This window comes from Daphnia magna, linkage group LG2, assembly GCF_020631705.1.
Source record: "Daphnia magna isolate NIES linkage group LG2, ASM2063170v1.1, whole genome shotgun sequence".
In the NCBI taxonomy this organism is placed as follows: Eukaryota; Metazoa; Arthropoda; class Branchiopoda; order Diplostraca; family Daphniidae; genus Daphnia; species Daphnia magna.
The window spans coordinates 13,004,594-13,028,934 of NC_059183.1; the positions used below are offsets into that span (position 1 = coordinate 13,004,594).

General features: G+C 40.9%; 2 protein-coding genes and 1 long non-coding RNA gene across 19 annotated transcripts; 2 read left to right on the plus strand and 1 right to left on the minus strand.

Moving 5' to 3' along the window:
- The first annotated feature begins 706 nt into the window (after positions 1–706).
- Positions 707–9,386, plus strand: LOC116917497 (far upstream element-binding protein 1). Of its 14 annotated transcripts, none has more exons than XM_032922967.2 (16): positions 707–850; positions 2,812–3,133; positions 3,198–3,327; positions 3,395–3,521; positions 3,584–3,658; positions 3,716–3,865; positions 4,217–4,279; positions 4,631–4,837; positions 4,971–5,238; positions 5,297–5,454; positions 5,725–5,851; positions 5,914–6,048; positions 6,116–6,240; positions 6,349–6,501; positions 6,684–6,905; positions 6,973–9,386. In XM_032922967.2, exons 1-15 carry the CDS (start codon positions 767–769, stop codon positions 6,888–6,890), a joined length of 2,331 nt encoding a protein of 776 aa, XP_032778858.2. In that variant the 5' UTR covers positions 707–766; the 3' UTR covers positions 6,891–6,905; positions 6,973–9,386. The 14 variants fall into 14 exon arrangements, with proteins under 14 accessions (XP_032778858.2, XP_032778859.2, XP_032778862.2 ...); XM_032922968.2 differs by having other exon boundaries at positions 723–850; positions 4,977–5,238; XM_032922971.2 differs by having other exon boundaries at positions 723–850; positions 4,989–5,238.
- A 241-nt stretch (positions 9,387–9,627) lies between these two features.
- Positions 9,628–22,801, plus strand: LOC116917508. 4 transcript variants are annotated; one of them, XM_032923013.2, is made up of 5 exons: positions 12,376–12,995; positions 13,310–13,952; positions 18,857–19,093; positions 19,259–19,747; positions 21,672–22,801. In XM_032923013.2, the coding sequence occupies exons 2-5, from the start codon at positions 13,878–13,880 to the stop codon at positions 22,179–22,181; spliced, it is 1,311 nt and encodes a 436-aa protein (XP_032778904.1). In that variant the 5' UTR covers positions 12,376–12,995; positions 13,310–13,877; the 3' UTR covers positions 22,182–22,801. The 4 variants fall into 4 exon arrangements, with proteins under 4 accessions (XP_045024823.1, XP_032778904.1, XP_045024824.1 ...); XM_045168888.1 differs by lacking the exons at positions 12,376–12,995; positions 13,310–13,952 and adding an exon at positions 9,628–10,087; XM_045168889.1 differs by lacking the exons at positions 12,376–12,995; positions 13,310–13,952 and adding an exon at positions 17,515–17,869.
- On the minus strand, positions 10,103–12,314 carry LOC116917527. Its single transcript, XR_006643007.1, has 2 exons — positions 12,109–12,314; positions 10,103–10,267 (listed from the first exon to the last, which is right to left on the minus strand). It is a non-coding gene; the product is annotated as an uncharacterized LOC116917527 (long non-coding RNA).
- Positions 22,802–24,341: the final 1,540 nt, after the last annotated feature.

The following is a 24,341-nucleotide window of genomic DNA, read 5'->3' on the forward strand; positions in this document are numbered from 1 at the left end:
TGGATACGTACGGTGTGTGCAGTAGACTACTAGTATAAGTGGTGGGACTATGTACCCACATTCGTTAGAGGTTGTTGTGATGTCTTTGTCAACTTGAAAAGCGGGGAGTTGCATCCAATCCATCAATCTAGGACGTTTTTGTTTATCCTACTGATAGGAACTGGAGAAAAAGAAAGGGAGCGAGAATAGCCGGAATCTCATCACTCACCTGGGTAATCCTCACATCACCTCGCGACAACCTGTGAAAAAAAGGAAAATGAAATAAAAGGATTGGATATTGAAAAGCGTCAGGTGTTCGTGAATTGGCAACTAAAAAAAAAATAGCTCTTGTAAAGGTAAGCCTGTCCGTTTTGGATCCATGCCTTTAAAGCTCTGCTACCTCATCGCCGGCGTATCTCAACACCTGTGATTGTTGAAAGACATTTGGCCACAATTTTAATTCAGTTGATTCACTGCTCTATCGAGAAATTCATCCCAATGAAAAATGTGCTATTTTGCCAATCAGATTTATTGCCACAGCTTCACCACTGTTGCTCCACGAATTAATCTGACTTTTTAAAATGTTTTTATTTATCGACCAAACGTTTTAGCGTTTTAGCTTTGTGTGGCGCGCCTACGACAGACTCGCATTAATATATTTGCCTGTAGATGGCAGTACGTTCTTTAGTTCTGTTACTCCAAAATCAAGTCAAATGGGCTCTTCTTTTTCTTTTTGACGCTAGGTAGCGCTATTTTTTATGAAAAAAAAAATTGTTGCAAGCCAGTGATGGGTGATTCGGTTGTAGTGACTACGGCCCAAAACAACAGCCCGAATTCTGCATTTGCGGATGCCGTTCAACGAGCAAGAGAGGTAAAATTTTGTTTTTAATAGTGTCACTGAGCAAATCAAACAAATTTGACCATTGTGGCCGGTTCCATTCTTGGTTAAAATGTCAAAACGTTCAGGCTGTCTTGTGTCGGCCTTCTTTCCCCCACGTGCTTTCGGCGTTAAGATTCCAGTGGTTGGGATTTCCCAACAAAACTTTACACATCATAACTGAACGTTCCTGTAGGCGAATTTTACCACAATTGTAATTGGTAAAAAAAATAGTCATATTTACCACATTTTTGTGTGTGTTTGTGCATGGTCGGCCATGTTTCGCGCCATTCTTTCACGTACCGGCGCCAAGCCGCGCCACTTGTATTGTTTTTGCCCATTTTTTTATTTTTTTTTTGCTTTCTCTTAAGTTTATATGGCTAACACTTAAGGTTTGTTCTAATTACTATTGGCATTTGTCAAAGCATCTTTCAATGATTGATCGTCTCACGTATCGGAGACCTCAACGTAATAAGTTTTCGAAGTTGATCGACAAAATATTACTACATGAAGACATGCTCTGGTGTTTTCTGTAGTGTCAATGACCTTGGTAACGTTTGGCGGCCATGTTTGCCACCCCATCCTGTCCCCTGTTCTATCTTAGCCAACCCCCCTTCCCACCATGCAACTAGCATCTAGCAAGCCAGACCCAGACGCGTCTCTCCTGCACAATATTCTTTTTTTCCCTTCAGTTACCCCAGACAATCTAGCATCCTGGAGCAACAACCTTTTTCCTAATGTACCGTCTTAATCGTTCGTTCGATTTCTTTTTCATTCAACTGACTAACTGGTCCAATTATATGAAAATGTCAATCATTTACGCCACCTGCCAAGTTGAGGCCCCGTCTTTTTTGACGTAGAAGTGAAATGGCGTAACAAGAACGCATGATGCGTTTATCGACCGGTAGATGGCTACACTTGAAGATCCTATCTTATTTCTACGAAAAGCATAACCGGCGTTGGCCTTGGGGTCGGTCATTGGATACTATTTGCTTCCCCTATTGTCGTAGCACGACCAAGGGGTATCCTGAGCTTTGGTTGCCGTATGCCGGGCAACACAGTCGGATCGCAGATTTTGTGCGGGTGAATGGGATTGTGAATGTGTTGGAACCGTGTATAAAGAAAAATTTTTCAGGTTGATTGTAAGCCCTCTATCCATATTAGTTTAATTTTCACCTCGTCTTATCGTGAGTGTGTGACTGTGTGAGTTGATTGTAGTAGATTGTAAACGAAAAAAATTGTGCTGCGTAAAAATTCCTCTTTTCTTCGACGCGCTTCACATACACACCACCACTAGTAGTAGTTCTGGTTTTTTCCTCTCCTTCGGCCACGCGGCGCACTTTTCTCTTTCCCCTCCATTCCGCCCCGAAGGGCTCACTCTCTCACTCTCATTCCCCTCCCCAGCGGCCAGCACTGCTGCTACACACGCCACCATTTTAACTCGGGCTTGACTCGCGTTTCGATTCCTGTGTTCCGAGACGGATAATCAGGTAGCCTCATCTTTTGTTACTCAAGTCTTTTGACTATTTACTCTCGCCCGGTTAGTTATTTAATTTTCCAGAATTTGTGCAGTGGATTCACGTCTTTGAAAGGCTAGTTGTTTAACCTGCGTAAAAAGCCGGTGTTTCTTCACCATCAACCTATTCGAAATTGAGAGGCATTTATTCGTAGTGGGTTCGTTGCAACTGCGACCGTTCTAGCTACTGTTCACAGTATTTTTTCGTATCGCTTCGTCTGTGTCAATGTTTCGACAAAATGGCCAACTGCATTGACATTGACGGTTTTTGTCATGCTGAATAAGTTAGATCTCCCCCCCTTCACTGATAGAGCTAATGCACTGAAATGTGCTTTTCATACTTCTTTCAATAGCTCTCATACCTTGAAAGATAGAATTGGGTTTTCTAGTGAAGTAGGCAATTATTACTGAATATTGACTTTTTACTTTAACCTTTTAGGTTGCATCAAAAATTCAGCCAGATTCAGGAAGCCTGTCAGACTTTGACTTTGAAAGAAACGGTTCAAGCTCCACTGTCAAGAGGCCTTTCAGCAGTGTAAGCCCATCAATGGAGAATGAACCTGATGCCAAGAGAATGGCAGCAGCCGTGGCTGCTGCTGCAGCAGCAGCTGCAGCAAATGCAGCGGATCCATTTGGAGCTTTGAGATCACCTGGAATGCAGGGAAGAGGACCGATGATGAATATGCCTGCTGCCTCCATGATGAACCTCGGTCCTATAAGCACTGAAGAAGTTGCTGTTCCAGACAAAATGGTTGGACTAAGTGAGTATAATTCCTCATGTCTGTCTTTTTTCATACTTCTTCGTCATTAACTTTTTATTGTTAGTTATCGGACGAGGTGGTGAGCAGATTTCAAGACTGCAGGCTGAATCTGGAGCTAAAATTCAAATGGCACCTGACAGTGCAGGCCTACCTGATCGAACTTGCACAATCACTGGCTCAAGAGAAGCGATAGGGTAAGTTTATTCAACTGTTTCCTGTAAGTAATGAGAAGCTTTCATACTCAATCATTTGTAAATGCAGGAGGGCTCGTGAATTGATCAATAATATTGTTCAGACTCGTGGTGGACCCAGAGATGCTGGACCTCCATCGGTTGAATCTATGGGTGGGCAACACAATGTGGGTATTGACCTCACTTTAGCTCCCAATGTAAGTAACAAAGTTTGAATTACTTACATGCAAGCAATGTAGTCAACGTTCTACTCCTTTAGGTTGAAGTTATGATCCCAGGCCCTAAAGTAGGTTTAATTATTGGTAAAGGGGGTGAGACAATCAAACAGTTGCAGGTAATCAATGTGTTTCTCAATATATTGGATTTCAGCTAATGTCTTTGTGCATTACAGGAGAGATCTGGAACGAGGATGGTTGTAGTACAGGATGGCCCACAACAAGAAAACGAAAAGCCCCTTCGCATCTATGGTGACCCTCAGAAAGTTGAGCATGCAAAACAACTTGTGTACGACCTCATCGCCGAAAAGGAGATGGAAGTTTCCGTAAGTCTAGCTCTATTACTTTCCGTCTTTTTTTCCTAAGGTCTCCGATGTTCAATCACAAATTTCAAACAGCAGCTTCAGCGTGTAGTGGTAATTTACAACTCGATTATTCTACAATGAGATTATCGTGGGCTTCGCGTCAACTACCCTTTGAACGAATGGCGATACCCGTTTTGCTATTTTTATTGATGGCAAGATTATTTGCGATCGTATTTTTTTATTCTTTTTTATTTTGAGTTTGAAACTTGCGATTGGAGATGCGGAAACATTCATCAAGGTTGATGAATTACAGACAATTAGGATCGTACGTGTTTAAGTAGTAATTGAGGCCAAATTTCTCTATGACACTAGGCCTTCAGTCGAGGACAGAGGTTTGGTAGTTATGGAGGAGGTGGGCCGCAGCAAACTATCGAGGTATTTCGTTCGTCTATGTCTGTGCACGTTTTCTACTTTTTCTGTCAAAATTTATTGCTTTTTTCTTATTTCACGTTAAAAACTTGCATATATTTTTTTGAGACTTATCTCTTCATAACCAGTCTTCACTTCACTCCCACTGTATCCATCTTTGGTTTGATTCTTCTTTCTATCCCGCCTGACACCTTGTCCTTGCGACCAGACCTAAAATCAAATCGCCTCTTTGGGTTGTTATTAGTATGCTCAAACGTTCATTCAACGGGGGCAGTAGTAAAAAGCTACGGAATCATCTCTTTTGGGGAACTCGAGTGGACTTAGTGTTAAGGGTTCGCTTGTCCTACCCTGCTTCAGGTGGCAGTGCCGCGATCGGCTGTCGGTGTTGTAATTGGCAAGAACGGCGAGATGATCAAGAAGATCCAGAACGAAACGGGAGCCCGGGTTCAGTTCCAGCAGGGACGAGACGACAATCCCGAGGAACGGATGTGCGCGCTGACAGGCACCATGAACCAGATCGAGGACGCCAGACAACGCATCGAAGAACTCATTGAATCTGTATTGGTAGTGCACTTAATAACGTGCTTTAACTTCATAAGATTTTTTTTTTTAGTTTAGTTAATGGCTAAAAGAAAGTGTTACAGTTTTTACGGTTTATGGAAATGACGAAACGTCAACTTTTGTTTCTTCTTTCCATGTGTTGGGGGAGTCGCAGGCGCGTGATAGCCAGATGGGGCGGGGCCGGGGTCGGACAGGAGGAAGTACAGGCGGCAGCAGTATGAATGGAGCTCCTTATGGACGAAGCCCTGGAGGTGGAAGTTCAACAGGAGGTGGATGGGGAGAGTATGGACCTGGAGTCGGCCGGAGCGGAGGACCAAGCATGGGAATGGCCCGTAATGGACAAGACAAAGTCGAATACCAATTCCTGGTTCCTTCCACCAAAACCGGAATTATTATAGGCAAAGGTATATACTTCTTTACTCGCTGTGCGTGCTTTAGCGTCATGGCCATTTTTAATTTCAGGAGGCGAAACGATCAAGCAAATCAATCAACAGTCTGGAGCGTTTTGTGAGCTTGATAGGAGGCCCCCTCCAAATCCAAATGAAAAGATCTTCATCATCCGTGGATCACACGAACAAGTTGAATTGGCTAAACGAATGATCAGCGAAAAACTAGGATTGGTAAGTAGTGTACCTGTTTTTGTATCACGGTTTTCCATTTTGTGTGTGTGTGTGTGGCACCATGGTTATGTTAATTTTGAAGACAATTGGCTTCAAAATAATGCTCCGAGTGCAAAATAAATTAGCAGAAAGTACTGACTGATCATCAATTCAAAAAAAAATTGGGCGATTGGTAATCGGATTTCGTGCTACAGTTGAAAGCCTTGAAATACCTGTCTTATGCAAGAGCATATTCACATTCTCAATCGTTTCTGTTGTTGTTGAATCTAGGGACCAATGGGTGCGCCACCGACACAAGGATATCCAATGGGACAGAACCAGAATGCAGGAGCATATGCAGCTCAAGGATGGGGAGCAGCCGCCTATCAACAGTGGCCTGGACAACCCAACGACCCCTGTATTTCAATTGTTTCTTTCTTTTCTTGATTTTTGCACTTAGTTAATTCAAAATTTCTAAAGCTAAAGCGGATCCCAATGCCGCAAACGCAGCCGCATGGGCTGCCTATTACCAACAGCAACAGTTCTATCAACAACCCGGAAGTGGAGCTCCTTCGGCCCAGAGTGGCAATCCTGGACAGCCCGAGAGCAATAGCGGTAGATATATTTTTCCCCTCGATGGGATACAATTTAGACTGTTGGCTTATTTACCTATCAATCATAGGGAGTGTCCCTGTCAATCCCCAAACCGGACAACCAGATTACACAGCACAGTGGATACAATATTACAGAAGTATTGGAGCCATGAAAGATGCGGAAGCTCTTGAACAACAGCTCAAGGCCAGCAAGGTAAGAACTTGAAATAAAAAGTGTTTGTAACGTAAATGCTTCGCTTTACTGGATTGCCAATGCCCCATAGTTGCTTGTTCAGTTACTAAACGAAAGAATGCATTGCAGGGTATGGGGAATACGGCAGTGTCAGCGGCTCCTGCAGCCGCTCCAGCGGCGGCGCCTACTCAAGACTACAGCGCACAGTGGGCTGCATATTATCGCTCAATTGGCAAGATTGGAGAAGCTGAAGCCATCGAAGCCCAAGCCAGGTTGAAGCAGGTAAGAACTTAAACTTTGTTTTTGCTTTCAGGGTAATCCGGTCCTAGTCGCGTACCATTCCCATATGCCGCTTGTATCTTGGGTTGATATCGGAAACGCTGCCATTTTAGAAATGTGCAAAGTCAACGAGCGTTGCTTGTTGTTGCCGGAAGTTTGGCCGATAACGCAATGATTTCTTGTAGAGTGCACAGGGTGGTCAAGGTCCAGGTCAAGCAGGATCAGCTGCTCAGTACGGTGCCTACCCTGGTGCTGGATCTGGTGGTAGCGCTGCAGCCACGGCTGGATACTATGGTGGACAGCCCGGCGGTGGCCAACCTCAAGGCGGAGCAGCAGCCTACGGCTACCAGGGATACGGAGGCTATGGACAAGCCCCATCTGATGGACAATAGCAGGAAACAACAGTGGTAATATCCCCCTGCCTGCAACACTTCTTCCTTTGGAACCGTACATTACAACTGCCTTTGTTTATAGTGGTTTGCTGCAAGCTGGTAACAATAGATCGTGTCTTCTCATCGATGTTCACATAATCCAACGTGTCGAAAAAAATGCGTCATGTTATTCTTTTTTTTTTTCTCCACTCTACTCTCCATCCATCCTATTTTAATGTCTGTTGGTTGATGGGCTTGTGTTTTTATTTTTGATTGGGTTCCTCTTCCTTTGGTTTTTTTCCTTGATACCAACCTAAAGCTCAGACTAACGTAGGAAAAGGAGAAGGCAAAGTACACACAGTCGTCGGAAATGTGCTATTCTGTCTTTTACATGTTTGTTCATTTTTACCCACCCAATTCTCCCTCCCTCAACATCCGCAACTGAAATTTTCTCCCATAACCCGCTGTTCATTTGTTTCGATATTTGAAACTGATCCAGTGTGATTCGCAATCTAACAATCCATCAAGGTCGAAAAAACACGCTACCCATCCTCAGGTCGTTTGAGTCCAGTCTTATAAGCTGAGAAAATATCTTTTTTTTTTTTGTCTTGGTTCATTCGAGATAACACGTTTGCATTTTTCTCCACTATATTGACGATCCAATATTGTTGCCATGTTGAAGAGACTTTTTAAAGATACCTGTCTTTTGCTGCTGCTGCTGATGATTTTGCAACAATCCGATGTTCGAGTTTATTTCTCAAAATCGAGGAAGTAATGTGTCCACATTGATCGTGAGTTTTGTCCCCTTTTATCCCTCCCATTGTCTCGAGCTGACTCCCCTTATATAACCCGCCTCAATTCCCATCTTTTCTTTGTCCGTTGATAACGAGTAGAACATTATTTAAACAAAACTCCCCTAAGTTTTTCTTTGTACTAGGTGTAGGCTTATTTAGAAGTTTCAGTTAAACGATGGTGGATGTTTGTCAAAAACTTAAAGAACATTTTTTTGGGATTCAATTTTGAAATACTTGTCTTAAGCATACTAAAATCCATGGATTCATTATTTAGTGTCTTGTGTGCTCGTTGCGTATTTTGAACTGATAGCTAAAACGACAAATAACCATAATTGGATTGTAGGGCCTTCATATCTTATTGATTCCAATTTCCCGATATTTTCCGCTGGTTGACTTAGATGCTTACAAAAATCTGGGGAAAGGTCAGGGTGACTTGGGTAACGAAATCTTGATGACCTTTTCCAATTTTGACATATTGTAATCTTTGCCGCTTCGTGAAAGCATATGCATAGCTTCTTTACCTTACATCCCGTTTACCATCATCCCTCCTCCATGGCCCTGTTTTTTTTTCTGATTTGATCTACACTGGATGGATGTTTTGGTTATTTTTATTTCTATTATTAACTATTATTGATTTTGATGGTCTGTAAACACGTGAGTGTTGTTTTCATCGACGATAGAATCAAGATTTATGTTAGGAAGATTCCCTTTAGAAAGATACCCGTGCAATCTGGGCTGGGCCGCCAGTTGAATACTTCGTCTTTTGAAAAAAAATAATTTGTGCGATCCCGTTTGATGAACATTTGAGAGCAAAATGGGTTTATTGATGATGACATTGATATAATGCGAAGGGTTTGTCCTCTTGTTTATTATTTTTAAAATATGCCGTGATCTATTTTTTTTTCTGTCACGTTAACTCGAAATCATTTTGTTCGTTTTTTTTTTTTTTTTTTTTAACTGCCACTGCTTCAAAATTAAGACAAAAAAAAAACTCCGGGTCTCAAAAAAAAAAAATTTGAAACGTTTGAAAAAAGAAACAGTCTGGTTGCGCGTGATCAACAGTATGTCCATGTTCATGTTTTTGTCCATGTGAAAATATCTTTGCAAACATAAGTTAGGAAAAAGGAAACCGTGAGTGTTTTTAAAAAACAATTTTACTCCCATGCTGTTCAAATTGACTCGTGCGCCCTCGCCACCGACTTGATTTTGATTATTTTTTTGAAGTGATGACTCGATATCCCGCGCCTCCTTTCTTATCAGTCCCGTAATCCACGCTGTACAGATTTAAATCATTGTACTTTGCAACGTCATTTTGATTCTGTGACCTATCTATAGCGAAAAATTGCCAATTGTTCAAGGAGGATGACATTATTGGAAACGCGGGCCAATTATTGAGTGTTTAATTCTGTCGTCTTAACGCCCCTCTGCTGATATCTAACGGATTTATCAATGAATTGCCGTGCATACCACCAAAATGAGAGTGTACAAACGAAAAAAAAACCCATGCCCTTGCCGGATCTTTCAAGAAAAAAAAAATTGTAACATCTCGTCCGATTTTTGAAAGTTGATTTTTTTTTCTCTATTTACCGCCATCCTCAACTTCCCACAGTCTGTCACAATCTTCTCCAATAGATTTTCGTTTTTTTTTATCATTGATTTTTTAAAACAGAAACATTTTGCTGTGTCTCTTCAGTGTTTAAAAAAAAATCTGCGTGTCCATCTATGGTCTATTTTTTATTGGGTCGAATTCTTACAAAAACTGATCGCCAATGAAGACAAAATTAAAGCCAGAAAAGGTTTTAATAAAAAACCCAGTTTTTTTGTACTAGTTCAGGAAAAACCTACATACAAAAAAATGTCTGCAACAATAAGTGCGTTATTTTTTTTTTTTTATTTTATATTTTACTTGAAAGAAGAAAAGTCCAACGAATGTGCAACACTGGGTGATCAACATTAGTTGATTTAGTCGACTGAAAACAGGATAGGTAACTGTCAAAATAAACCGAAGAAACATTTTGAATATCCGGCAACATGCCCAAGTTGTCAGAAGATAACCGTACAGCATATTTTCCACGAAATATTTTAAGTGTAGTTCGTTTAAGCATGGCTGGCTATTGTCATCGAAATGTCAGTTGCTTGCCATACCAATACTGTGCAGAGAAACGAAAAACATTCTAAGAAAAATAGTTATTTCGGTGAACATTCAAACGTGACTTTTCGAGATCTTGTCGATTGTAGTGAATTTCGTGCTGATTTATTTGCATATAGATACTGCTTTGCCCAAGATTGGCTGAAATTGTCGGTGATTTTTGAAATACCCAATCATTTGCATACACAGCGCCACCAGGCTTGGTGTTTTGCCCCCTGTCGACGACCAATGTGCTCGGAGCAGCAAGAATCTCTATGGGATTCTTCAAGGTTCAGGTAACTAAGAACATCCATTTTTTATTGTGTCTATTAATCACGCACATTCGTGAGGGCATAAAGGGATCGCTATCAGAATTCGAATCGGTTGATGTTGTTTTTTGGTGAGGGGGGGGCTTGAAAACTATTGGTTATCACAGTCTGACAACGGCCGAAAAGGAGGCGTGACACGTCTTGTACCTGCAACAGAAAAACACAATGAAATGTAGAATTACAGAGAGACGGAAAAAAGCAAAGAGGACATCTATTGTTTTGGCTTTCACTTTTTTTTGTGTTTTGTTTTGAACTGTTATGCGTGACGAGGTCTTCATTCTTGAGACGTTGATGCCTCTCGCATTCTGCGCCAACAAAGAAAAGGGGAGCGATTCGTAACAGTGCATTTGTGGTTGGTAACCATACGGAACAGATGGTTTTGTGTGACCATGATGTGGCCTAGCTAAAGGTTTTACTGCGACCGAATTATAGATAACCATATGCGGTAGCCCACCCACCCCATTGACACCTTTTGCAATGTAACAGTACACTAATGAAACGCTTCGTATTGTGATAGGAAAACGAGGTCACATTCATTAAAACATTTTTTTTTTTTTTACATCATGCCAATTTTGGGAATTTAAGGGAAAATTGAAAAATCGGGTACATGTTGTAATGACATTCCGGAAATGGTGGAAATATGTTGTTCACTCGCAAAGTACTTTCTCTGAAATATTTCGTTCAGTTGATTTGCAATTATGGAAGTATTTCTCGTTGCTCGTTTATCCAATAAGGAGGGCGGAGAAAAGGAATTCTTTATCACGGGAATGGGATTACACATTTAAGTAGGTGTGTGAGTACTACACTAAAAAAAACCAGATTATGAGTGAAGCCCGTGCAGTTAAAATGGTTAAGAATGTCAACACAGGACTTACGATAACAAATACTCGAGAAAGGGTAAAAGTTGTCAATGTAAACGAGGACTCTTAGTTTTGTTTGATATTTTCATATCGTTGTCCAGGTGAATTAATGTTAAGAAAAACTGGATGCAGTATACTTGCCTAATTATCACGACGAAGTTTTCATGAAGTCGTAAAATTTATTTTACAACGTCAAAATGCCATTACGTACTATGTAAGTCCTTACATCTCTCTGCTACTTGTTTTGGCCGATGCCTTGAGCAACAACTAATTTAACGTTGTATGATATGGCTGTCATCATATCAAAAGACACACGCCGAATGATATGAGAACAGCCTGATTATCATATAACTACTTCGTGAGCTGGAAATGAAATTTTTTCCTCCTGTCGATGGCACATAAAATAATAAGTAGATTTGTGACGGCTAACACAGCGTGGGTTTTTGAAAAAAAAAAAGCAAAACTTGTGCAAACGAGAGACAAGCTGTTTTCCCACTCTTCTGGCTTCTTGCTTGGCTTCTTTTTAGACTTTGGACATGTGTGAATGGAACAAGTTCCGGTTGCTTCGATACGTCCCCCCCACCGTTTTTTCTTTGCTGTTTTTTTTTAAATAGAATATGTCGATTCTTTTCTCTCTTCTCGGGCGTTGTCCTAATAAATTAAGCCGAGAGATGCACTCGACTGAATTTGGTTTTTATTACGTCTCTCAATGCTCCATCTTTGGTATTGAGGAGGAGGGACGAAAAAAACACACCTCTAACAAGAAAAACAGCTGCTCACGCTAACAAGCACGCGGGATTCCGCGTAAACGCGCAAGAAATCGACCAAGGGGTGTAAAAAAAAAATCTTTCTTGATGTTCAGATTTTTTTTGGGGGGGAGGGAATTTTCAGTATGAGAACCGATCATTTTCCTGTTGCCGCTATGTAATAAAAAGAATCTCGTCCGTTCCCCGCATTGCTGCATCTAACGAGATATGGCGTGATAATGAGACTTTCCGTGTGCCGTCGATTGTGAAATAACTTTTCTCGCCATCACAATCTGTGATGATACTTGCAAGGCGAACAAATACACAAAATAAGGTTTCATTATGTTTACTGTATAGTGGGACAGAACACGATATAGCCTACCACTATAATACAGCACCAAAGCGGGGGGAATCACCCGGTCTGTTGTTCTATTCCGGAGGGTCACGCATGGCTAACGAAGTTGCCCAGCAGTCCGAAACTGAAAAAAAAAAAAGAGAGAGAGAGAATTATATGTAAAGAGGGAAGAGTCGATAAGAAAAAGAAAAAAAAAAATTGAACCCCTCCCCATCTTTCTCCCCGTTTCCAAGACCATACGGAGCCCCGACTTCTTTTTCGTCCAGTCGGCTGCTAACCTTCACCTGAGTCAGGTAGACGCCCAAAACAACAAGAGAGAGGGAGAGGAGAACCAACTACAAAATCTTACTGCTTTGGGCTTTTTAACGTGTGTGTGTGTGTGTGTGTGTTGCTGCGTGTCTCGTTTTGGTTTGTGTGTAGCTTCAACTCGTTTCTGACTGATTTATTGGACTAGACATTTAGTTTTTTTTTTACTTTTGAAACGCAATCATCATCGCGTCCGGGCTAGTTTGGACAAGTTTTCGAAGCACAACGTCCAACGAAAGAAACGCGTCGAGTGACTTTGGCACGATAATCTATCGATTTATCGACTTGAATGTGAACACTGAGTTTGAACAGTGGGGGGTATTTAAACATTATATAAACTCTAACCCAAGGAGAGAAGACAAAAACAAAGGCAGAACAGGTCTATATCTATTTCTTTGTCTCCAAAACAGAAACTCGTTGAAACAAACGATAACAAGTGCACAGCGTAAAAAGAATCACACGGTTTTTTTTTTTTTTTTTAAGTGCGTTGTGGTTTTCCTCCCTCTTTTAAACAACAACAACAAAAAATTGAATCTAGAACAACTTAAATGACGACCCGACCCCTGAAAATTGCGTGGACACCTATAAAGAACGACGGATGGGAAGAGGTTAGAAAAATTATAGTAATCTAGAAAACGAAAAACGTCTTTTGCTTTTGTTGTGAGTGCGGTTCATTCAACTCGGTCGGGAGCTTTTTTGTGTGCTCCCCCCTCCTCCCGTGATCCCGGCCACTACTCCTTCTTTTTTTTTTTTGTGTTTGTTCATCTTGTTCTAGAAGGTAGTTCTTATTTTCTCTAGGGCTATCGAAAGAGTTCCAAATGTGTGTGGCGTCTAAGCCCCGTCATCCTTTTTCTTCAACGATTGTATTTACCTGTTTTTATCAAGATCTACAAGAACTTAACTTTTTTGTTTTGTTTGCTAGAGGGGACACCTCTTTGCTGAAAGCATCTGTGCGTCGCCATCGTCCGACCTGCTCATCGTTTGGTTGCGTGTAGTCGAGAGAAAGTGAACGATTCGAATCAAGAAAGTTGCCTGCAAAAAAAAAGAGAACACAATCTAAAGAAATAGCCGCTGCTATTGAAAATAGTCGGTGACTTTGGCTCTGCTTTCCTATACCAGTTTTATGGGTGTTGTCCCCCTTCAGTGAATATTCGATTATCATCTACAGCCCTTTCTTTATGGGAACTGTACCACCTTCACCTTCTTACAAAAAAACAACGCTGTACTTGCTTCTATTCTTATTAGAGGCTCTAGTGTCGTCGAAGAAAGTGCTTCTTTTTTTAGCCGAGTGCAGCAGTGGGGATCGTGAACAAAAAAACCGAGGGGAAGGATGTTACGCTCATTGAGGATTGTTATTATTATACTCTCCGTGGCCTAATGACACGAGAGAAATATGGTAATGAAAGTGACTCTTGACCCTTAAACTTCGCGTCTTTTCTTTCTTCCCACAACAACAAACACGCTGTTTTCTCTCTGTGAGCGCTTTCACCATGTCGACGACGAACAATCGCGCGGCGGAGCGTTCCAAACCGTCAACAGCCACCATCATCAAAATGACAGATTGGGTAAGTGACCCCCCCCCCTTTTTTTTTTTTACCTCCTACGTATTAAATAAATTTGCTATCGTAGGATAAACATTACCAAACATAAACAGATAAGCCTATTTAAAAAAAAAAAAAAAAAACTGTGAAAATTTTTTTAGAAAATCTATCATCGTGATGCCATAACTCGTTTCGTGAGCGTTCTGCAAATTGAATTCGACGTGCGCCATCACGGGGCATATCCACGGGCCAAGAGAAAAAAAAAAATGTTCGGTGTATTAGAGAGCCATGTGATGGAATGGCCGGTAGCTTCTGAAGTTGTAAGTTTTCATTCTGCTGAAAGTGTGTGTCAGTAGCCACGAGTCACGTTATAATCAATAACTAGCAAATGCCCATACCCTCCGTTAGGTCTCTGTCTGGAAACTTTTGTAGCTCTTCCGTCATGCTCATCGTAAACGTGATAAGGAATATCCATCTACAAAGTAAAATCCATACATCATAATGTCTTTGGCCCGTCTGACGAGCCACTAATCTTTCACGGAAAATATATGATTGGCGTGTGGATACGTTTTGTTTGGATGTGGGTATCATTAGACAGCGGATTGAATGTGTCACTCTGTCTAAGCTGATGTAAAAGGTAGCAAAAGAAAAGTTGAAAGTTAGTGCTCGGGTTGCTGAAAGTCGAATGATGCAATTGAGAGAGCGTGGAAAAAGCCCAAAAAAGGAGAACAATGAAATTATAAAAAAAAACAAAATTGTTTGTTGCTGTTAAGCAAGAACTAACGTTAAACACCAACAATATTTGTGTCATTTTTTTTCACATTTTGGTTTTATTTTTGGCTCCGTAAGTTAATGGCCACGTTAATGAGAGAGTATAACGTATATCGATTACGTAATTTGTCATGTCACCGTTGCTCATGCGAGAGGATATTTACCAAATATGAAAAATAATCCCGTTTTCACTGGGCCACAATGTCGATGGAAAAGAATTTGGCATGTCTGTTACGCTAATATGAACTTATTAGCATACAGAACAAGGTGCTGGTCAGACTCAGAAGCGCTAGCAATCATTGGGCAACGTTGAAATCGGACGACAATTCTATCGTCGCAACCTCATTTCATTTTTTTTTTTTCTTCTTTCAAGTTCCAAGAAAATCTGATTGGAACCGATTTGTTAACCTCGGGAATTTTTCTCGGAGACAAGTATGACCCACCCTGTTGTTTGATCGCTTTGCGTGCTTGTTCCATGCAAAATGAATATTCAAGAATTTCCTAGACTTTAAAACCAGCCACTCGGGAAAACAGACATTGTTAATGTATTCAACACGACAAAAAGGCAGCACCTCTTGTCACACACGTGTGGGCCATATTTAGCATAAAGGATCAACCTGATGTGATGCCTTGGAATCGAGAACAGCTCAAACTTGTTTTCTTATTGGCCCTCTCGAGAATAAAAAAGAAACTGGTCATTACAATTTTGTGGAAATCATTTTTAATTAATTTTATTATTTTTATGCGTAAACACTCGTGCATCCGATACGATTGGGCGCCCCCGTCATCGTGAAGGACGCACATGTCGGGTACTGCGTGTAGCATCTTCTCTCATTAGTATATCGGCCCAACACACACACAAAAATGCGTGAATAATGATTTTATTTTTTTATTTAGAAAACATACCGAGGACCTGTTATGGAAGGTCATCGTTCACGAAGAATAGTAGTTTTTTTTTTTTTTCCCACATCAGTCTCCTCTTCATCAAGACGCCACGGTAAAAGTCGGTACTACGCACGCACGCGTCCGTTGGCCTTGGAACGTTCACTTTTCGTGTAAAGCTTTCATCTGCTATAGGCATTGCTGTATTTAAAAATAAAAATGTAATTATCGAACGTGATTATTCACACATGAATATGAATAGGGAATATTTATTTTCTATGAGGATCGCCTCCACGAAATGAAGAATCCAAATGAGAATCGAGTTCGAGGTGAATGAGAAATTGTCCGCAATCAATCAATAGCACATCATCGAGTTCTTTCTTTTTAAAGGCACGGGAAAAAAAAGTGTATTTAATATTATGCTTTAGGAATTTCTCACGTCTTTATTCTTGTGGTTGTTGATTAGCATGTACTGTGAGCGCCGATGGTAGTTGTGTTAACCTTCACAGTCGGTTTGTTAGGTGCTCTTACGCACCTGTGTGTCCGTGCCGTGCACGCATACATGCAGCGTCTACGGTATATTTCTACAACACTTTGGGGGAGTGCACGGTCTACTGAAAAGCCGGAGTCAAATAGACGAAACATACTAAAAACTCATGTGACTAGGAAACTGTTTTTTACGATGTGAAAAAAAAAGAACTTAAAAATTGTTAACTGAAAATTTTCGGGAATTTGTCCTTTTTCACGAGCGTTCTATTTGGAAAAAAAAAGGGGGAGTTTTTTCAGGAGGAAACTAAAATGAAATTTGAAAGCGGGCAAAGAATAGCCCTTTCGTTATTTGTTTGTTATTACGTCATTACGCGTTACGTTTAAAGATCGTCCCCCCCCCCCCTTTTTATTTTTCATCTCTTTTATCCTTAGGAGGAAGAAAGAAAAAAGAAAAATTAAGTAAAAAGAAATGCAGTTATTTTTGGAAGATGCAGTCAAGTTCAAAATGTAGAGTCGAGGCCAAAGGGGAAAGTTTCTTATCTTTTTGTTTATTTGCCGAACAAGAATTCTTTGTAACTGCACTGGAGCAGGTAAATCACCAAATCGTTTATGCCCGAGTCGCTTCCTTTTAACTCATTTCTTTTTTTTTAAAGAAAAGATGATCATAAAATTTAAATTTTCCTAGTCATGCAAGTTATGCTATTTGCTATAGCCGCAAGGATAATCTACGCTTATGAAAGAATTCATTTTGACCTGAAAACGGAAAGTTCCATTTTCTCTATTAACCCCGCCCAGTGACCGTCTATCGATTGATTGGCAAAGATAAGGAGAGAATCAGGTTGACATCTTATTACTGTTATTTCTTGATTTTTTTTTTTATTTGTTTTTGTTTAACACAATGATCAAAGTCATTCTGCTGTTTTCAGCTGACGAACCTTTTTTTTTCTTGCTTTTAGTTTTAAAAAGAAATGGCTTTCTTTGGTCACTTAATCTAAAAGGCCCTGCCAAGAATGTCAACAAAATTATTATATTTTTTTTTCCCCTTCGTGGCTGGTCGTGACAAGTTCAAATCCACCAAAAGACAACTGTAATACCTGATTGGTGGTGAAAAGGTCAACTGGCTAATGTCGACGACAAAAAGTGGAGCAGGTCGACTCCTGTTTACCATAATAAGCTGTTCGTTAAAAATCACGTTTCAAGACGATCCAATTACATACGAAATAGCGAAAAAATAAAAAATAAAATAACATAAAAAAAAAAAGAAAACATTTGTTTTTTTGTTTAGACAGGCAGTAAACTCTCTCTTCGCATCATCGGGGATGAAATATCAAATGACGAAAAAACTTGTTTTGATTTGACCGTATTTTTCAAATTCTTTAGTACTCACGTACCTCGCCGTACCTTGAGCTCCCCCCCTCCAGATTAACTAAGCAGACGAGCTATGAAGATGCTTTAGTAGTCATTTCTCTTCGGTCTCGGTAGCAACCATCTAACGACATTTCGCGTTTTGTTTTGTTTTTTGCCTTCAACATCTTTCATTTTTTGTTTTTCCAGTGGAAATTCAAAGGAAGTCATAAAAATAAAATGTGGTCATCACACGCACACGTCGTGAACGATGCTGACGGCTTGTCCAGCTTCTAATAATATGGCTGGCCAACTAATCATTAAGGTTCATCAAGTGAAGGACCTTGAATGTCCAATAAAATCGCTAGTGCTGTGAACCCGTGTCTTCATCATCAGTGAATTTTCATTTCTTGTGACGGTACATACTTGTGTCTTTTGGCGCTGCCCGTCTTCGTGTAAGTTAGCTATACCCCCCCAGTTTTCTGTTTTGGCCTGTTGTTTATGGTTTGTTTGGTTGATGATGATGGCGTCCTTGACCATCGCAGTCAGCCCGAAAACAACAGACACAAAACACCAGTAAAGAAGAATATGCAAGTTGGTTAGCGCGTCAGCTGTTTGGGGATTTTGTTAAAACTCTGGTGAATCTGCGCTACCATGTAATCACGTTCAGACGTTCTCTGATGTCATAAGAGAGAAAGCCAATGGGATTTTTAAAGAAAACCCGAGTTGGGGCGATATATTATTACCATTATTTTTCACGATCATTAAAAAAAAAAAAGCTTCGTGTGTGCAGAGCATGTCTCTCTTGTGTGTTTGATGATGATTCGAGAAAGGTTATGAGTGTACCGCATCTGTCAGAATGAATGCACGTAACGACCCAACACGCTGACCATCTTCTTATTTGCTCCTGCCAACCCAGTCGGCGAATGAAAAGACGTCCGGCAGCCCCGGCTAAGAGGGGAAAAGGCCATAAAAAGCTGCTGCTTTATCGTGTTGTACATGCATCTTTTCTTTTGCCTCCAACAGTTTTTGATGCTGGCGCCCCGAGGACTGAAAAAAAAAAAAATCTCATTTTGCTTGGTGGCCAAGCTTCTGTGCCTGTTCACCTTGAATTGAACTTTAAAGGGCGGGATGAAGAATAAAATTCAATCCCGCAGAAGAAGTGCGGTCTATTCAAACTGCTGCTCCTTCCTGATTCCCGCATACATTTTTATTTTATTTTGAGAAATTTGTCTTTACAAATATGGAGCTTCTTATCAATATGTATATGTCTACTGCCAAACTCTTGCAATGCGGCAGTCATTTTTTTTTTTCTTTCCCCACAAAAAATTTAGTTTGTACATTTGAATAATGCGCGTTTGCCAAAGCCGAGCGTTTGGTTCTTTTTTCTTTTTTCTCATTTCTCTTTCCTCTTTAATTTTATTATTTCTTCTTCACGGCAGAGTCCTATCCGAGAGCCGTCAGCAGTAACAGTTGCTGCCGCCACAGTTGCCGCTACCGCCGTCGTTTGGATGGACTCTACAAGATTGGAGCCTCCGCCGCCACGGCAAAAACGCTCCACTCCTCAACCAGTAATCTCGAACCTGGACGAGGCGCGACAGATGATTGCCCGGCTAACCGAACGAAACACTGCGCAAGGTCACCTCCTGCAAGCATGGAAACACAGACTCAAACAACAGGTTGTACAGTTTTCATTATTTCTCTGCAATCTCCATTTTGTTTTTTTTTGGTTTTTTTTTTTTCGTTTCACCGTTGCAAAAACTCGATGCTGCACTCTCTAATGACCATCGTCGCTAATAAATGGATGTTCTTCTATCATTGCGCATGATTTTTTTTTTGTTTAGAACGAAGCACTTTTCGGGCTGCATCGGGCACGTGAGGAACAAATGCGGTTGTTGACCTCGCAACTCCTCCTCTTGGAAGCCAACCTACGCGCAAAGCAGGGAAAGATTGATGGGTTGTTGAACCAACGCGACCGGATCATCAGCGGTCAGCAGGAGACGATTCGTTCGCTGGAAAGGGAGTTGGATCGTTGCCGAAATAGCGTCGCGTCCGACGAGTCAAACGAGCAACAACAAACAGCCTCGTTGGTTGCAGTCAACCGACCGCAATCTCTGGCCACGTTGACAGATCATCATCATCATCAGCCGAATTGCGGCGAAATACAAAACGAGTCATCCACCTGTCCGTCCAAGGACGACAATTCAACAACTCAACTTCAAGTACGAGTTCTAGGCAGAGAGCAAGGAGATGAGAGTCTCGACGACAGCGATAGCGCCGTTGTTATCGACGACGATCACAGGCACTCGCCCACGTTCGCCCAAAATCCTCAGGTAAAAATTCATTTTTCTTTTATCAAAACATAAGTTGGTCTTTTCTGGTATGGGCGTTAGTTATAAAATACCGTTTTGTACAATGAGCGGCCGAATGCGTCTCTAATCGGCTATTTTTTTTGGAGGGGGGTGCCCATTATCATCGCGCTCGCTATAGAAGATAATGTTGATTGCTGTACGAGGTACACACCAGTTCCATCGACGATATATTTCGTTTTACCTTGTGCAACTATAACAGAAAAATGAGCATTATCCATAGATGCCGAAAGGGAAAGGGGCGCTTTTATGTGTTTTATTTATGATGGATGTGGTCATCACGCAACAATGAGGCAAACGTTGAAGGCCAACAACATCCCACTCGTTTTTTTTCTTTCTAAAGACTTGCACGTAACGAGCGCATGTTGTGTAGCCTATTTTTCTATTCAATATGTACGCCTTCTGTGTTCATACCGTAGAGGCAGAGGTGCACGTATCGAGAGACATGCGAAGGCGGGATTTTATTCACGTATGTTAAGAAGGTTCTATTGGCTACCCAATTGCGAAACGTTGTTCAGGTGCGGCTGGACCGGTCTTTTTCTTTTAGAAGGGAGGGGGGAGAATAGCGCGACACCTTGATCGTATGCAGATTATGTTACGTGCTGATGAAATGCGGATTTTTTTTTTTTTTTTCCGTACGGTACAATCCACGCCAAAAATGATCGGATCAACAGGTTTTGTTTTTAAATTTGCAAATCTGATGACCAAAATCTCCTTTTTTTGTTATCTGCGTTGATTGAAAATCGATCGTTAAATTTCCCAATCGTCATACCTGGAAATTTGATTATGTTAAACCGGTATCTCGTAGACCACCCATCAATCGGTTTATTCAATCAGGTTTTGCAACAGAGCACGATCTCCGTGCCATAGGACACCGAGTGACGACTTGTCACGGAAACCCAGTTTAAAAAATTAGAAATAAAAAAGAGAGACTCGCTCGTGCTTTCATTATTCCAATGCGTAATTAAAATGCACCAACAATAACCTCAATATCGTCCATCTTATTTAAAAAAAAAAATAGATTCATAAACCATAAAAATCCGTACTGGAAATGGGAAAACGTGACTGACAATCGACCGCGTCGGTTTCAATATCAGGGACATTGCACAGCTCTGTTTGGAGAAAGTGAAATGTCTTTTTATACGATTATTGTTATGATAATGATCTTTTTTCTTTCTATAGTTGTCTTTATTTGGGCTATGATATGTGAGAGAGCGTGACGTTTCGTTGTCGGAGAGTTAACGATAGAAGCTCGGTCGTGTAAGTCGTGCATATGCACAGCATGATGTCGTCATGCGCCACCAGTCGGAGATCACTGATGGAACATAAACGTAGCGTCTAGCGTCTTTATATAGACTTTTTATTTGTTATTTTTTAGATATCGCTTTCGAATCGAGTAAAGGAAAAATGTGGAGCACGGGCTGAATGTGTCATGGAAAACCGGGTGACTTGATATACACGACAATGGAAAATCCATGTTAAAACGAAAACATATACGAGTGGCAAATTCCTAAGAATAGAAAAGGCGGCCATGTTTGCGAATTACTGTGAATGAAAGTCTATCTTATTTCGACGTCAAAGATCTCCTAAATGTGGTTTTCTCTGAAACCTAACATGCTGCCCATTCGAATAGCTGTGGGTTGTATAACCCTATTTGGGAGAACACAAAAAACAAAAAAGAAATGCAGCGTCCGTCTTGTTGAGTTGTTAACAAAAACTCGTTTGACAATCATAACTTCCAGCTTCTTTTGGAACAAACATTATTAATGTTCGTAGAGAGATGTATATCATAATTCCACAGAATTGGGCTGACGTTCAAATTAGCTCGTTTAAAACCGACGATTAACACTGCGAAACATTAACATTTTCGATGTGACTCGTTTAACAGCAAGTCAGAATCATCCGGAGCATCTCGGACGTGGTGGATTCATCCCGGGCCGGCCTCACCATTTTCAGGGAAACTACAAAACAGCCGGGCATCCTGAAATCCGCTCGATTGGTGCGCAATCATCAGCGGAGGGTCATGTTCCTTCAGCCGGAAGAGCCGGAGGTGGAAGAAGAGGACGAAGAGGAAGAAGATTCGATGGAGAATAGCAGCAGCAGCGAGGATTCGCCGTTCAATAAACGCGGCCACAAAACATTCCTGCGAGGCTCTTTCGAGCGGATGCCCGTCAATCAAGAGTCTAGTAGCAGCCGCGGATCGGGTTTATCTTCGTCGTCGTTTTCTCTGCGGGCAGCAAGTCTTTGCAGCAACCACCGATCTGTCACCAGACCGCGTGATGTCAAATTCAAAAAGAACAATAAATGTCCGTGGAAGTCGAATTCGGTCGATGGATGTTCGTCATCGACTCCATCATCGTCGCAGGAATTTCAAGTATCCTGCTCTCACCAGGTTTGATGCACGTCAAAACAATGAAAACTATATATCATTCCATTCTTTGTGTTGTGTGTTTGTTGTTGCACGCCAAAGTGTCACTCTGCGTACACTGAGATGTATTTGTTAGTACAGATTTTCAGTTTCTTTGGGCTAACACAACACACATTCCGATATGATATTGATTAAGAAATCTGTGCTTTAGTTTTTGTTTTTAAGGAATTGCTATCCCACGATCTAGGGTATGGGGTTTAATCGTTGCGTGTACGTCTTTTGTGGTGTATATATTTTCAAGGAAAAGATTGGCCTTGCAAAACAAAAAATGGGAATAGAAAAGTCGTTCTAGATTGTAGTCGGTGCGTGGGACCGTGACAGACGAAAATAGCAGGTTTAATGATCCGAGTAAATTCGATAGATGATAATAATCGATTAACGTCGGCAATACGAGTCATATCAACCTATTATTATTATTTTGCATTATTATTATTATTATTATTGGGTATAGAGGTCACGAAAAGAGGCATATTTGTATTTTACACTCACAGACACTTGATTGTATAAAATTATTTTATTCTCCTCCAAATCATGTTTGTAAGTTTTGATAGCTTTTTGTGTGTGCAAAATAAATAAAAATTTTCTCTTTAGCCATTTTATTTTCATGGCCGACGTCCTCCTCGAATGCAAAAACACGACGCCGAACTTGTTTCGATTGTGGGGCGTAGGTTGCCCAGTCGCTCCATTGCCACCCCATTCGATATCGTAAACAAATCGATTTTGAGCTGTTTATGCACTTGAAGGTTGCCATTGTTATTTTGATTATGACAAAGAAAAAAAGAAATTTGGAGGGAAAAACATTTCATAACGTCAAAAACAACAACAAAAAAAACATTGTTGAAATTGGCAACGTTCAACATCCACTTTTAGTGCCGAGAGAACAGCAGGGGAAAGTGAAAAGATCGTCAAATTACGAGAAAAGAAGGCACACAAACAAGGTGGTTATTGTTTCGGGAAATCTCTCTCGACTCTTTGTTGTTTTCGCGTTTGTTTCGCAGTCTTCTAGTGCCAACGTACACAAACTGCAAGAGAGAAATTGACTTTTGTTGCTCGCTGATCCAATTGTTGTTTACGATCATGCCCTCAAGCATGGACGATTCTTGTGGTGAATTACTTGGTCGTAACACTTGTGCAACGACTCGTCCCTGGCCATTTCGGAAAGGTTTCTCTCTCGCCCGTCCTCATCAATAAAGCTGCAATCAATTAAGTAGTAAGTGAACCATTATTATACCGACTACTTTTTCTTTCCCCATCTTTCTCTTGGGAGGGGCGGTCTTATTTTATCGTTGTTGGATCCGTTCAAAGTGTATCGACTGCGTCCCATTTTTCTAGCCACAAAGGATGGCCTTCTCGATTGCATGTCAGTTCATTTAATAGCGTAATAAACAAAAGAAAAGGGATCCAATTTCTTCCGCTAAAAGTCTAGGGCGCATTTTGAAACAAACAACTCATCTAGTTCGTACACGTACGCAGAGCTGGGCAGACCCACGTGCTGCTACCGAGAAAATGAGACGCCATTGCCTTTTGCATTTTGTACATGACAACTCCATTATTTGTGTTGTTTTCTTTTATTTTCTAGCAAGAATATTTATGTCTGGGCGCGATTAGTTTACCTGTCTTTTTTGTAACCGTTTTTCTTTTCTTTTTCGTTAATTTTTATTGTTTGAGATCCAGTTTCTCTTGTGGAATGGAATGAGGGCGACGTCCTCGACATGTTGAGTTTGATTTAACGGTTCGTTGGGAACAACATGGCGGGGCACGGTGTGGTAAAAATGACCTAAGACCGGCCATCGTTAAATTTGAATGTCGTCAGACGAGGTGAAGGGAAAACAAAATCCTTTTTCTTCACATTTTTCTCTGAATAAATGAATATATAAAAATGTATAATTGTTAGGCAGTTTTTTGTTTTCGCCGGAATTCGAGGAAGGAGGGGGGGGGTTAATAAAACGAACACGTTGTTGCCACATGTTTTCATACTGTTTCTCACTAACCGATGAGGTGACAACAAATTATGCGATGTCTTCAGGACATCAAATAATCGTAACATCCTGTTACATTTTTTTTTTTGGCTTAACATTTTAATTGATTGAATTTTAAACATTTCAAATCTTGTTGACGGAATTCCCCGAG